We start from the raw sequence: 13800 nt of genomic DNA, 5'->3' as shown, positions 1-13800 counted from the left end.
AATTGCTAAAAGCATCCATTTTACTTAATATTGGTCTTTGAGGAGTAACTAACTTCTTTTATTTGTTACTGTCAGAAAAATCATCTTAGAAAAGTAAACGGGCACATCCTTCATTCTCTACTGTTTCTCATAGACATCTTCCTTCCTCTCATACCTTCTTTATACAGCAGATATTTCTCGTCTGAAATCTGTCAATTTCCAAGGTTCCCCACTGAGACTGTTCTTTCAGCATGTGCTAGAAGTGAAAGAAATGGGACAAACTGTACCCTTAAAAGTAAACGTATGCCTCACTGGCTTGGCCACAGAAATAATGTGGTTTTCAGCACTACATCCACCAACTCTGGGGGAAACTAGTTTTCTATTTTTTTAAAATTTTCTGCCAGGACTGCAATATTTGTCGCAGTATCCCTGAGCTCATCTCCAAAGAAGACCAGGACCATGGATGTGGGTTTGTCATGTTGCTTATTCAGATTGGCCACACGAATGCATTCACACTTACCCACCACTTCCACACATATAGTTGCCTCTTCCTTTCACTTGTGCAAGCAATAAAACTCCACTGGGAAAATTCTGTCTCTTTCCTCTATTAAGCACTGAGTTGGACTAAAAAAAGATCTGTTTTAATTTTTATTTAATATGTATTTATTTTAATATGTACCTTGATAGACTTAGAAAAGAGAAATTACCAAAGTAGGAACTTTACATACTGATTTGCTGTAAGTGGAAAGCAATTCTTTGCTTATTAGAACACAATAAAAGAAATGGCTCCATGTAAGTGGAGTTGTTTGGTGGGCTAAAATCTTTCCTTTTTCCAATCAAATAATTTTGTCACCTGCTTTCTCTTTTTTCAGTGTTAGGACCAAAATTCTCTTCTCCCATTCCTGTTTTTCTTTAGTTTTTTATAGATTGTTTAACTAAAACCTCTAGTTCTGAGAATTTCAGAAGTAGTATATTTATTAATTTTTCTGTGATTTTAAGTATCACATCGGTAACCTTCATGTTTTACTAGTCTTTTCTCTTTCTCTTTTAGTATAAATGTTTGTCAAAAAGTTGTATCTGCAAGGTCTGAATGAATTCAAAATAAAGGATATAAAAGTTTGTGCCAGGCATCCCAAAGTGGGCAACCATAAATGCAAAGCTCTGTCAGAGGTGTTTTGCTCATATGTAAAAATGAGGTTAGAGCATATCCTGTGTTTAATCATTTCAGGTCTTGTATTATGAAGTGAAACTTTAAAAAAGGATCAAAAGAAGGAACTTGTGAATAACTGATCCATAACATAAACTTATATTCTTCACAAAATAAAAATAAAATGTTTCTAATTACTTAGACGATAAGGGGGGGATGTAACTAATATAGGCTCTTCAAGGACAAATAATTTCCAACAAATCAGGCCTGTGGATGGGAAACTTTTGACACTGATATGATATTTTCCTAGGAAACCCTGTTTCAATTGAAATATTCCTTGGAGCTCACAGATCTAAAGAGATGCCACCAGGGGAAGTCCTGCTTTACATACAAACAGGAAGGATGTCTGAATATCCTCATCAATGGTCGGGATGATCAATCAAGGAGTATGTCCATCACACCTGGGTGAACCCAGGTTGATGTTATTCAAGGTGAGGCCTCATCTGGAGCATGGTGTCCAATGGGCCCTGCATTTCAAGCAAGCCACAAGCAACCTCTCTGAAGTGTGAGCTGAGAGGTCAATGATGAGAATAAAATTAGGTTGGTTGAGAGTAGAAGTGTGTGACAACAACCTCTAAACCCACCAAAAGTTATAAGTGAAGATGCATGGAATGGTTTCCACATATTTATGGGGAATGAGATACAAATTGCAGGCAGCAGGTTTAGGTCATTTACTAAATACATCCTCTAGGAAGGATCTAAAGTCCTGGTCATCGGGGGTCTGAGAGATTGGAGTGAATTACTCTTGCCAAAGGTGATTTTATGAACTGAAGCTAGAATGTCTTAAGCTGGGTTCACCAATATCCTTAAATGCTTGTGGCCTCAGCCAGGAGCACTGGCAGAGGAGGTCAGTGAAGGTTAGCAGCAGTTTGAGCAAGCACCATCTACAGTCATCTGTACTTTCATGCCATTTTTCTTTTGACTTTCAGGGTATCCGTGGACAGAGCACAATGTCAGAGCAGTCAAAGGGGTGGGATGACAAAAACAATCCCCCCCCCCAGATGTCTCAGAATAAAGTCCATAAGGAAAATACCATTCAACAACATTAATCCCTGATGCTAGCGCTCAGAAGGAGGTTTTGAGGTGGTTCTCCATGCCAGCAGAACAAGCAGGGGTGGGGAATTTAGAAGGGGAAATAATAATGGTGGGAGGAGAATGAAGTGGACAATGGATTGTTCTTCCACGGCTCTGCTACTGCTCCAGTAAAACACTTTTTCCCAAGGCTTTTCTCTCAGCGACTTCTTTCTTTCTAAAGCACTTCATTTAGAAAATAATTCTTCTAGCTACATAAATAATTTCCCACTTGTAAAACCCAAAAATCAAGGGAATTCTTTAAAACCATCCTGTTGCTTAAAGGTAGGTATGTGCTGAAGCAGTTGTTAGATTAATGAGAGGAATAATAATGATGAGGAAGAATGCACACGTTGGAGGAAGTCCATGAAAGAAAACTGTAGGCTAAAAACATTTCTCAGGTGCCAATGTGAGCTCCAGGCAGAAGGCCTTGTAAACTGGGAGAAATGCAGAATTTGTTCAATAGTTTAGATGCTCTTACAAGCAGAAAGTAGTGGATTTCAAGGCAACTGTCAGGATGTTACTAAAAAATATACTTTTGTTTTTTAAATGACCCATTTTGTTACTTCAGTTTTATCTGAAGGATTACCACAGAGGTATGTACATTTTACTCTGCTTTTAATATATTTTTTCATTTTAATGTCCCACTTCAGGTTGTTACTACCTGTCTGGCTGGCAGGAATTATCCAACTACCATATTGATAAAATCATACCTTCGAATGTTATGCAAAATTATTTTTAAAAAATAACTGGCATCTTTACAGTGAAGAGAATGAAGAACAACATTTCATTGAAGAATTTATTCAAATTAGGTTTGATACTATATGCAAAGTAAAGATGGAAATTTCATGTTAGCATAAATTGATGAGAATTAGTGTATACCTGCTATGTTGTATATGCTGAATGTAATGCTGTTGGAAAAATACAGAAAAATATTGAAATGCTCATTCTTTTAATGCCTTTCTGCCTCAACTTCAGAAAAACATTGAAAGTTCCTTTTTCCACCCCCAGAGAATGGAAATGGTTGAAGTGGTGGGGACCTTCTTGTCATTGTCCAAACACCGCATTGGAATAAAAGCTCATATGTTTAAGTGTGCCCCATATATCCAAAATATTTTGCTTAGAAAATGCAGGCTATTTTCAATCCACTTCATGTAAAAAAATGTCAATAATGAAACATTTGATTTGCTGTTCAAGTTTTCACTGAGTCATTGAGGGCAGGGAACAGAAGGGACAGAGGGAGATCAGGCATATTTGAACACAGTAGATAGAGTAGGCTACAACCAAGAAATTCAACCTCTAATGTCTAGACTGAGTTGAAAAAAACTGGAAAAGATAAAAAAAAAAAACCCAAACCAAAATAATTCCAAACAAACAACATGCCTTGGAACAAAATAAAAAAAATCTGAATGAAATTAAATTGATCCCCAAGCTGTGTTGGAGATATTTTGATGCAGTTTGGTAGACCTGGTAGAACCACTGTCCACTCCTGCTCCAACTGCTTCCAGTTCCAATTTCCCATCTTCCCAAGGAAGCTGTTGGTCAGTCCTTGTTTTAGCAGGCACTAAACATATCCCTTTATCCCTTACTAACATACCTCTTTTCTTCCCCATCAGGATGGGTCATCACATCTTTGCTTGGGGCCTCACTTCAGTTCTCTAGGCCCTCTGTAAATGCAGCAGTGTGCCCCTCAGCAAAAATACCCCAATAATCCTGTGATTCTGACATCTGTCTTTAAATTCTTTGTTGGCTTTTACAGAACTATATTTTCCAGAAAAATCCTTGGCCTGTGATTTTCAACCAGTTCAGTCAAGCTGCAGAGACCTCAGTCTCATCAGGAACTGTGCTCTTTGACTCAGTGAGCAGAGGGAAATCACACAAGGCAGGGCTCCTTAGCAAAGACAGAAATCTGTCACACTGTTACAAAGAACTGAAAAATCAGGTTTGGCATTCAGGAGCCCAAAAGGGCAGGGCTGAGCTGAATTGCATTGCATAGGTTGCACTTAGACCCAGCAGGATCTATGCAGCTGTCCTTATTCTGCATATGATGCCTGTCCTTATTCAACAAGACCTTGAAATACATCTCCAACCTAAGTAGGTTGTTATAATCTTCTGGGGCCTATAGTAGCTTTCCACTTATGGAAAAGTGGAAAGGTTTGAACTCCAGGGGATGAAATAAGGTGAACACAATTGCATATCTAGTCATAGGTATAAGATTCGGGGCAGATGAAACAGAAAATGGGGCCAGAGGCACAGCAAGAATCTGAATTTCAGGGCAAAAGGGGACGTACAGTGTGTGAACTGGAGAAGTAACTTCAAGACTCTTAGAGTTTTAAGAGACTCAGTTTTTGTGGTTCAGCAAGCAAGAGAATGCGAGAGACTATAAATGACACATATTTCATGGCAGGTGACTTTTGCCACAAAGCTCCAGCATGACCAAGGCTAAAGAGGCCAGATGTCAAGAGGTATAAACAACCATCATGTGAGATCCTTCTGTGCATCATGAGGAAAGGAGGGGAGCTGACTAATCTTACTCTGACACTCCTTCTTAGTGTAAAGCCCTTTATAACACGACATTCCTCAGCAGTCTCTCATACTCAGGGAACAAAGGGAAGGAGACCAGATGTCCTTAGGCAACTGTTGCTCGCCTAGAAAGGTACCTTCCACAAACCAAAATGCTGTTAAGTCATCTTGTTTTCTTCCTTTTGAGGTTACACTCTTACCATCAAGACAGTTCATCAACTCACTGCTGATAAACTTATTATCAACAAAAATAGTTCCTTTTTCTACATCTGGAAGAAGTGTAGCAATTTCGGTTCCTCAAATGAGCTGAGCTGCTGTGGCAATTCTTTGGGCCTGGCTTAGTGGCACACCCTCTTAACTTCATGGGAGTATTTTATAGCCTTAGTTATAAGAGTAGATAAGATTCATCTTTTTGCACCTATAACACTCCTACATCTTTGTAAATAGATGTATTTTGCAAAAGCTAAAGCTCAGATGTCAGTGTGCCTTTTTCGTGGTATGAAAAAGCTTTAAAACACAAAGAAAATGAAAATACATAAAAATAAAACTATTACAAATGCAAATTCCTTTATTTTTCTTGTGAAATACATTTGCACTTACCAAGTATATGATCTGAAGATGACTTCTTGTAATCGAACATGGTAGCTGCAAATTCAAAAGGGCAGGCTGAAAGTGGAGAGAACACCACCATTATTTTGGATGGTCACTAAACTTCATTTTTTTCCTCTCTTCTCCTGTCCTACTTTTTCACATATCCTGCTATTCCATAACTGAGTGGAATATTCACAAATGAGTGAAAGTGTTGAGTTCAAAGGAGATACAACATCCACTTGAAGAGTTGTAATGCTTTGTCTGGTGTTCAAGGGGATGCTGGTATCTAGTAAACCAAGAAGGCTGAAGTATACACACTCTGTATTAATAAAAGGTGTAATGGAGGGGAGAGAAATCCTGCTGCTCCATAAGGCTGGTGTGGTGGCCGTGGAATTAGAACCCCCCTGTGTCAGACATGGCCTACACATCCGTGCTCTCTGTTTATCAGTGGCTTTGCCGTGTCCCAGATCCCGGGAGTTTACCTCAATGCGCCCGTGGGACCATTCGGCGCCGCTGCGGGGGAACGAGGTGCCTTTTCACACTCATTTTAACATCCAAAGGGTGTCAAAAGCCCAGGACTGCGCTCTCGGAGCCTTTGGGGAGGAGTGGGGCCAGAGTTGTCTTCCCAACACCAGGGCTTTGACCCTGGCCCCGTCCTGGTTCGGCTCGGGGCAGGGTGATGCGGGACGAGCGATGCTCCCTCCGTGGCTCGCCGAAGCCAGCGGGGCCCCTCGGGGCCGCAGACCCCGCACTCCGGCCCCGCACCGAGGCCAGCGGGGCCAGCCTGGGGGCCAAGGGAGGCGGCGTGTCCTGGCAGGAGCGGCTCCCGGCGCGCCGAGGGGCTTTCTCTCCTCGCCGCGGGGCACATCCCCGCCGCGACGCCGACAGCAGGAGCGGCCGTAAACCGGCTTATACCCAAGGCGATTTGCCCGTGATCCGCTGGGCTGCTCGGGCGGGAGGGGGCCGGGCGTGCGGGGAGCCCGGGATAGCGCGGCGGGAGGGCGGGGGGCGGGAGACGGCGATGATGTGAGCGGCGCGGCAGCTGCAGGCCGGCTCCCCCGGGAACCGGGCTGAGCCCGGTGGCCGTGGGAGGGAAAGGAGCCGGGCGGGGAGGGAGGGGGGGGCCTGGACAGAGCCGGGGGAGAAAAGGGAGGAGCGGGGCCGGGGTGGGGGGAGGACAAGCGGCGCCGGGAAAGCTGTGCCAGCCGGAGCAGCGGCGGGAGGGAGGCGCAGCCCGGCGGACCCTGCTCCGCTGCCCGTCTGCGCTCTCCCCGTGGAGCTTGGGGACCTGCTGCGGGGTGATGGAGGAGCATGGGTACCCTTCCTATAGCGCCCGCAGCCCCGCCTGGGAGGAGCTGGTAGGTACATGCGTGCCTTGCCGTTGCACAGGCGTTTCCTACCCTTTTTCCTGCCTGTATTGTTCAGCCGGGGGGTCGGGCTATCATCCTTATCTGTGCCCTCCAGCCCCCTCTTCCCTTCTTCCGACCCCGCTCCACGCCAGAGCCCGGCGGCCGGCGCTCGTCCCCTCCCCGCGGGGAGCGGGGGGGTGGGAGCCTTTCGCCCCCGCCGTGTCTGGCCATTTGCTGACGAGCTCGTCCCTCTGGGAGAGTGGAGTTCATTGCCCTTTCTGAGTTTCACTGCCCGGGTGGAAAGCCTGGGATTAGCACCGAGAGCCTTGCCTTCAACTTTGCCGAGGGGGGGTGGGTTGGATGTCGATACCGTTAAACTCCTTCTCCTAGCACAGAAAAAGCAACGTGTCCAAGCAGCGTTGGGAGGCAGTTTCCAGAGACACACACTTTTCCCCCCTTCTACTTCTGGCGCTAGACTGGGAATTGCTCCCATCGTGGCGGCAAAGCGGGACGGGGCTGGGGGTACCCTGCTGTCACCCTGCCTTGTGGAGTGTGGGGAAAGTGCCTGCCTTTGGACCGCTACGAAGGGAGGGGAGCGCTCAAACTGGCCGGAGGAAAGCTGCGGTGAGGTGCCTTTGCGGTTTGTTTAAGGAACTCGAAGACCCTCCTTCCAACCAAAGGAAATCATGTCACCGGCATCCTCAGCAGGCGATAAAATCAGATTTCCCTTTTCAGGGCAGTCTGGTCCCGCTCCTGGGCTTTTCTCCATTGTGCAAACACACACACACATCAGGCAGGGAGGGCTAAAAATAGGCTTTGGGTGGCTGCTTGGGAGATATCAGGCTATCTAAGAGGTCAAGGCTAGGCTGCCTCTGGCCCTGAACTTGGAGAGGCAACATGAAGCATGGACCCGTGCCACTGCCAAACTCCCCTTTAGATGGCTGTACCATGTTTTGCTAACTCGTTTTGTTGGTCCAGGTTTTACTTGTAAACTCAGTTTTAAAGAGCAAACGGGGGAGACCCATTCTTTCCGTGGCTTGGTGTGCGCACCCTCAGGAAAGCAGCAGCCGAGCCCTGGAGACACCCACAATCAACTAAGTTCACTCCCTTCCTTGTTAGGATTTGTAGCTCTCACAAATATATTTTTACTGTCCTAATTTTTGTTGTTAAGTTGAACATCCCCCTTCGCTGCCCTCTGCAGTCCTCAAGCCCCGAAAACTGTTGCCGGAGATGCAGCTGTGATAGGGAAAACAGCTGTGTGTGTGTTCCGGTAACATGGAGCTGACATTGAAAGGATCAGGCAAGGGAAACTCGAGATTTTTGCCTGTAGAGATGAAGACATCGTGGGAGGAAGGCAGTGAAGTCAATTCCTGCGAATGCGTTTTCCTATTAAACAGTGACATTTAAATTGCTGCCGTCATCCAAAACTCAGCTGAAACTCGGGAGGCAGATGGATTGCAGCCCCTCTCCGCTTGGAAATGCAGAGTCCTGGCTGAAGCATCCAAGCCCATTTCCTTCTGTGCACACGGTTTAGATAAACAAGGAGCACTTTTTTTTTTTTTTTTTTTTCCCCCCCTCCATTTCCCCCTCCCCCAGTAAGGGCCAGGATTTGGGTCATGTTTATCATGTCATTGCTGCATTTGTTGAAGAGTACATCCATGAATGCAGTTTTAAGGTTAACCACTGCACCGATTTCCTTTACAAGACTCTAATTTCAGCTGATCCACTCAATCCTTTACCTGGTAACCTGCTGGTAAAATACATGGTGTTTGTAGCAAGAGCCACATTGTTCTTTCCATCTGCTCATAAGCAGGCTTTTTATGATAATGGTGGCAAAGGGAGATTTAGCTGAAGACCTGAATGATGAAAGGGAAAACATAGTATATAAACCTCTCTCCCCCTGCTCTTAAAACACAAAGAGCAGTAAGATAAGGAAAACTATTTTTTGCAGGTTTTGAATCTATGCAAGTTAATAATCTATGCAAATTGTCAGATTCTTGGGAAGCGCTCTTCCTACAGCTGTTCTGAGAAATAAGTGATGGACATTAAATGCATCCACAAGTCCTCTCCTTTGCCAATCAGGGTTGGACTTGTCTGTGTACGACATCAAATTTCTATAAAGTCCTTTCCTTAACTCACAGCACACTTTTAAATGGAAAAGCTCTTCCTGAATCCAGTAAGAGTTGTGTAAGAGCCCATGACGAAGATAAGTAAAAGTGACTTAAACTGTAAGGCTCACCCTGCATCTCTGCAAGGGAGGTTTGGTGGCTTTGTAGGAAAAATGTGCATAACACATGATTTACAAAGCTCTATACAGAACTTTTGTATTTCATATGAGATGAGTCTGCTTTACCTTACTGTTGAAATGCATACATAAGTCCTAGCACATTCACAAAGCATCCGTTTACTTTGGTAAAACTGCCCTGGTTTGGACCTTTTCACTGTGAAACATACAACATAGTTTAGTAGTTTCCTTAATATTGCAACCTACAGGTTACAGGATTCCCTTGGCTCATCTCAAATAAGCCACAAGTGATGTAGTTACTTTCTTGAACAGTGGTATGGATACATGTTGTTATATTTTGGCTTCCTCTTTGCTAAGCAAGGAAGTTAAGAAAGAATAGTATCACTAATTCGATCTGCAGAGGGAGTTCAGACAGTCAGGTCTGAAACGAACTTGTTCAGAGTGGGGAGCCCAGTAAAAAAAAAACATAGCTACCACTAACCACCAAAATCAGGAGAGATTTAACAAAATTTTTTAAATACGATGAAAAACGCTTTGTTAATCTGACACACTATTGATTCAAATTCCCGCAGAACAACTTTTTGAGATGAAGGATAGAAAAGTATTACCCTTTAGTTTACAGATGCCAAAGTGAGTTAGAAAAAAAAGATGTAAAAATGCTTGTTACAAAAGGAATGAATTTTAGGGTTGGAATCAAACAGTGCAGTAATCTGTATAATAACTTTCAGTACTGAATGCTAGAGTACATGGGTATTTAGATTTTTTCCACACTGCATATGCATTTTAGTGACACATATCATATTATTGGGACTCAATGTGGTTGAGTTAAAATGTTCTCACAGTGTATATATATGTATATTAAATGTATACAATATCACAGTGTAAATATGTATATATTGTATATAAAGGGCAGCTCATAAGCTGATACAAATTGCCGTAGCACAAATGATGTCAGCAGAGCTGGTTTTTGTTAGTTGAGTATCTTTTTTTAAGTGCCAACCTTTATTTATGCTTTTTACTCCCTTGCTTCAGTTAGGAAATTTAAGGTCATTACTACGAAGTGTGAAACTGTTAAGTGAAAGATGCAGCAAGTGCAAGTATTGTGTGTGTTTTCAATGGCTGCATAGCCCCACATTGTTCAAGAGCCCAACTTGCAGAAGTCTAGTGGTACCATTTGTGCCAGAGTATTTGTAGCTGTGGTCACTGAGCTGAAATGTGCTATCCAATATTTCTCATATTGAGGCTGACATCGATCACCTAGGAGAAATCCAGCTGTGAGATGAAGGGATAGAACCCAAGTTGCAAGTTCTTATTGAGGCAATCTTCAGAGCTAGCTTAGGCAGCTTAATCTGGGCAAAGGCTGGAACTGGACCCTGATTATCAATTAATACCTTTGAAAAGAAGAACAAGTGGAAATAGTGATATCTTTAAAACTGTCTTTGTGCCTGGGCAATGTATATGTTTGTAGAAACAACTTTCTATGCTAACATGAGTGAGTAATTTGTGTGTTTTCAACAATGCTTAACACTTGGTTTCTCCATTTTGGAGAACCCTGTAAACATTAAACAACTGCAGACTTTAGAGCCTGTAATTTCACAGAACGCACTACCTACTTCACAGAAACCATGTTCTCATATTCTCATTGAACTGCTCCTGTGGGACATTTCCTATCATTTGCAGACTTAGTTAATTGCTACTAAAATATTCACATTAAGTAACCTGAGAGAACATTCCTATGTTCTCTCAAAACATTTTGTTTTTTTCATAGCACTCTGAAGTTTACCAAGATGTGATGAAAGAGACTTGCTTGGAAGTGAAAGGCCAGTGCCTTCTTTCCTAAACACTTTTGTGTTTAGTCAGAAGTGAGGAAGAGCACAGTGGGGTAGCCCAGGTGAAGATGCATGGTGCCCTCTGCATGGTGCAGAAAATGTGCAGCAACTAGTCCTCATAGTTAAGCTCTAAAAATGAACAGAAGTTGAAGAACTGTATTTATTCTAGCAGTAACTATTATCGTTCAGCCAGTACTATTTAATTCAGTTGAATTAAACGTAGCCAGTCTTGCTTGTGTTCCATTAGCACCAAGTGTTTCTCAAATCACACTTACTATTATGTACAATACATTAGCATTAACTAGGAAACTATGTCTCGGTTGTCCCCTTGCAATATTCAAGTGACATTTACCTTCAAAAGGATTAAGGAATTACAGTGAGACATAATTTGCTATTCCTGAAATTAAGATGGGGGAGGAGGAAGAAAACAGGGTGGAAAGACACCATGTCCATAAACATTGCTTTTAACTATCTTTCTTCCTAGCTGTGCCTTAAATTACCCTACTGAGAGCAATGCATATTTGCACCTGCTCAAGTCTGATCCCATGTTTTGAAAAATGGAGAACTCCCTCTCAGGTGAAAAGTGAGATAAGACAGAATTAGTCCTTAGTTTCACAATAATTTTGAGATGTGGTATTAATGATAGGATTTAGGCCTTATTAATATTAATATTTTAATAGAGTATGTCGGTAATTTGATCAAAATTAATTTAAAATATAACTTAATATATATTTTGAATTTTTAAATATTACTTTTGATATTTAAAAAAATATAACCTCCACAATTGGTCCTATGTGGAGGTGGGTAGTAGAATTGTATTAGAAGTATTTGGTGCAGTAACACAGAACTAAGCCAGAAGAAACCCAAGGCTTCATGGAAATATTTGCTTTCTCCTACACTACTAGAAATAAAAACTCCAATAAAAGAAATGGGCTGGACTATAAAAACTCTGGACTATTTGAAATTCAGATTGTGACAAGGAGTACGCAATGCGGGATAGGTTGTACACTTGTTTACTTTTCCTCATTAAATGCTTTGTATTTAGGTACTGCGGCATTACATTAGCATGTTAAGAGATGTCAGTCCCCTTTCTGGAAATATAAATAGAATTGTGGGAATATAGAAGCCACAAGTATTGACTGCTTTCTTATGTTTAATCCGGTCCATGCAGCTAGGAGTTGTGTGTTTTATTTAGTATTGCTGTGATTTAAACACTTATTTTGAACACTGACTACATACAAGCCACAATAATTTCGAAGTCCCACAATTCAGAACATGTGGTGACATTTCGAGATCGTGCGAGCTGCCAGATATGAGATGAAAAAAGAAAACTGACCCTTTCTTTCCCCAGAAGTAAGACCTGCTCTTTTCACAATGACAAAAATGAACAGAGTAACAAGAAAATTAGGCTATTAGGGGGAAATCACTGGAAAGCAATAGATGCATTTAGTAAAACTGTCCAAGGCTTTGGCGCTGATAGTTACCACGGGGTTGACAGATAAGGAGCCCATCGCATCAGATGCGGTCCGTCCAAATCCCGCAGAGAGATCCTGCGCTCCCAGGGGAGAGCGGCACAGCCCTCGGCCGGGACAGGGCAAGGGCTGGGCACGGCACCCGCGCGGTTTCGCCGTCCTGCCGCTCAGAACTCGGCATTCGCCGCCCTCCGAGGGTCACCGGGGGCACGGCGCGCACGGGGGGTGCCCGGCCCGGCGGGGGCGGGCGGTGCTGGCTCCGGTGCCGGGTCCCACCTCCCGGCCACGCCGGGGCGTCCGAGGAAGCCCTGGCAGTGTGGGGGCGCCGGGCGCTTTGCCCGCTCGTTTCGCCGCCCGCACTCGCCCCGGCGCTCACCTGCGGGGCGGGCACCCTCCTGCCGGGGGCGGCCCGGCCGGCTCCGGCACCGGCGCCCTCTGCAGCCGGCTGCCGCCCCGGGCCGCTCCCCGTCGGCAGGGGCGCAGGGGGCCGGGCCCGTCCGGCCGGCTCCGCCCGCCGGCGGGTGGCCGTGCCCCGGGTCCTGGGAGCGGGGCGAGGTGGCCGGCGCAGCCCGTAGCCCCTGCCCGTGGGAGGGGGCGGCGGAAGATGGCTGCCGGGCGGGCGGGCGGTCCGCTCCGCTCCGCCAGAGCCCCGGCCGCCACCGCCCCCGTCCCCGCCCCCCCGCACCGCCTCTTTCCCCACCCTCCCGCACCGCCTCCTCCTCCTCCTCCCCGGGGAGGGGAGCGGCAGCGGCTGCCCTGGCTGAGCCGGGCTCGTGTGCTTTCTCTCGGTAGGAGTCCGGGAAGATGGCCGGGGCCGAGTCAGGGATGAGCGGCGCCGGGATCCCGCTGCAGCCCCAGCCCCAAACCCCGGCGGCGGCGGCGGGGCCGGCGGACGAGTCGTCGGACAGCGAAGGGGAGCACGAGGGCCCCCAGAAACTCATCCGGAAAGTGTCCACCTCGGGCCAGATCCGCAGCAAGGTAAGGGGGGCAGGAGCCAGCCAGCCCCGCTGCCTTCACGGCCGGTTTCTCCATCCCCAACCCGAAGCGGGGCTAGCCCGAAGCCGGGGACGGCCGCTGCATCCCGCCCGCATCCCCGGGAGCGGTGGCGGGGGGGGTTGGTGAGACAGCCGTGCCTCTTCCTTCCTTTCCTCTCCCCTCCTCCCCGTCCAGCTGTTGCGTCCACATCTGTCCCCGGCTGGCAGGAAGAGCCCCCCGGGGCGGCGGTGCTCCGCTTGGCCGGAGGGGAAGCTGCCTGTCCCGGCAGCCGCCCTGCCCTGCCGGGCGTCCTGGGTGTGGGGGAAGCGGCAGGCTGCCTCCCTCCTTCCCTCCCTCCCTCCTTCCCTCCGGCTCCCCTTCCTCGGTGGCGGGCACCGCTGCCGCGGGGATCCCGCCCTGCCACCCTGCGGCGCGGGTGGGCTGGCTCAGCGAGCCCTTCCTCACCGCTTTCCATAACCACCACCAACCCTCTTTAGTTCCCCCCCGGTCCCGGGGGCCGCTGCCGCGCACCGAGCCCGCGGTGGCACGCCGGGCTCCC

General features: G+C 46.3%; 1 protein-coding gene across 3 annotated transcripts in view; it reads left to right on the top strand.

The window, feature by feature from the left end:
• The first annotated feature begins 6657 nt into the window (after positions 1–6657).
• The window catches only part of DGKH (diacylglycerol kinase eta), a 158202-nt gene continuing 151059 nt past the window's right edge, over positions 6658–13800 (top strand). For 2 of the 3 annotated variants that reach the window (XM_088159703.1, XM_088159702.1), the window contains exon 1: positions 13059–13244. In XM_088159703.1, the coding sequence (XP_088015829.1) occupies positions 13071–13244 (174 nt within the window). In that variant the 5' untranslated portion in view covers positions 13059–13070. Of the gene's footprint in view, positions 6730–13058; positions 13245–13800 lie in introns of those variants that run through there. The other variant, XM_088159706.1, reaches the window with a different exon arrangement.

The sequence above is a fragment of the Sturnus vulgaris genome, chromosome 2 (assembly GCF_052056855.1).
Source record: "Sturnus vulgaris isolate bStuVul1 chromosome 2, bStuVul1.hap1, whole genome shotgun sequence".
Lineage (NCBI taxonomy): Eukaryota > Metazoa > Chordata > Aves > Passeriformes > Sturnidae > Sturnus > Sturnus vulgaris.
The sequence above is the reverse complement of the archived record's forward strand: the minus strand, read 5'-3'. Positions and strand labels throughout refer to the sequence as shown.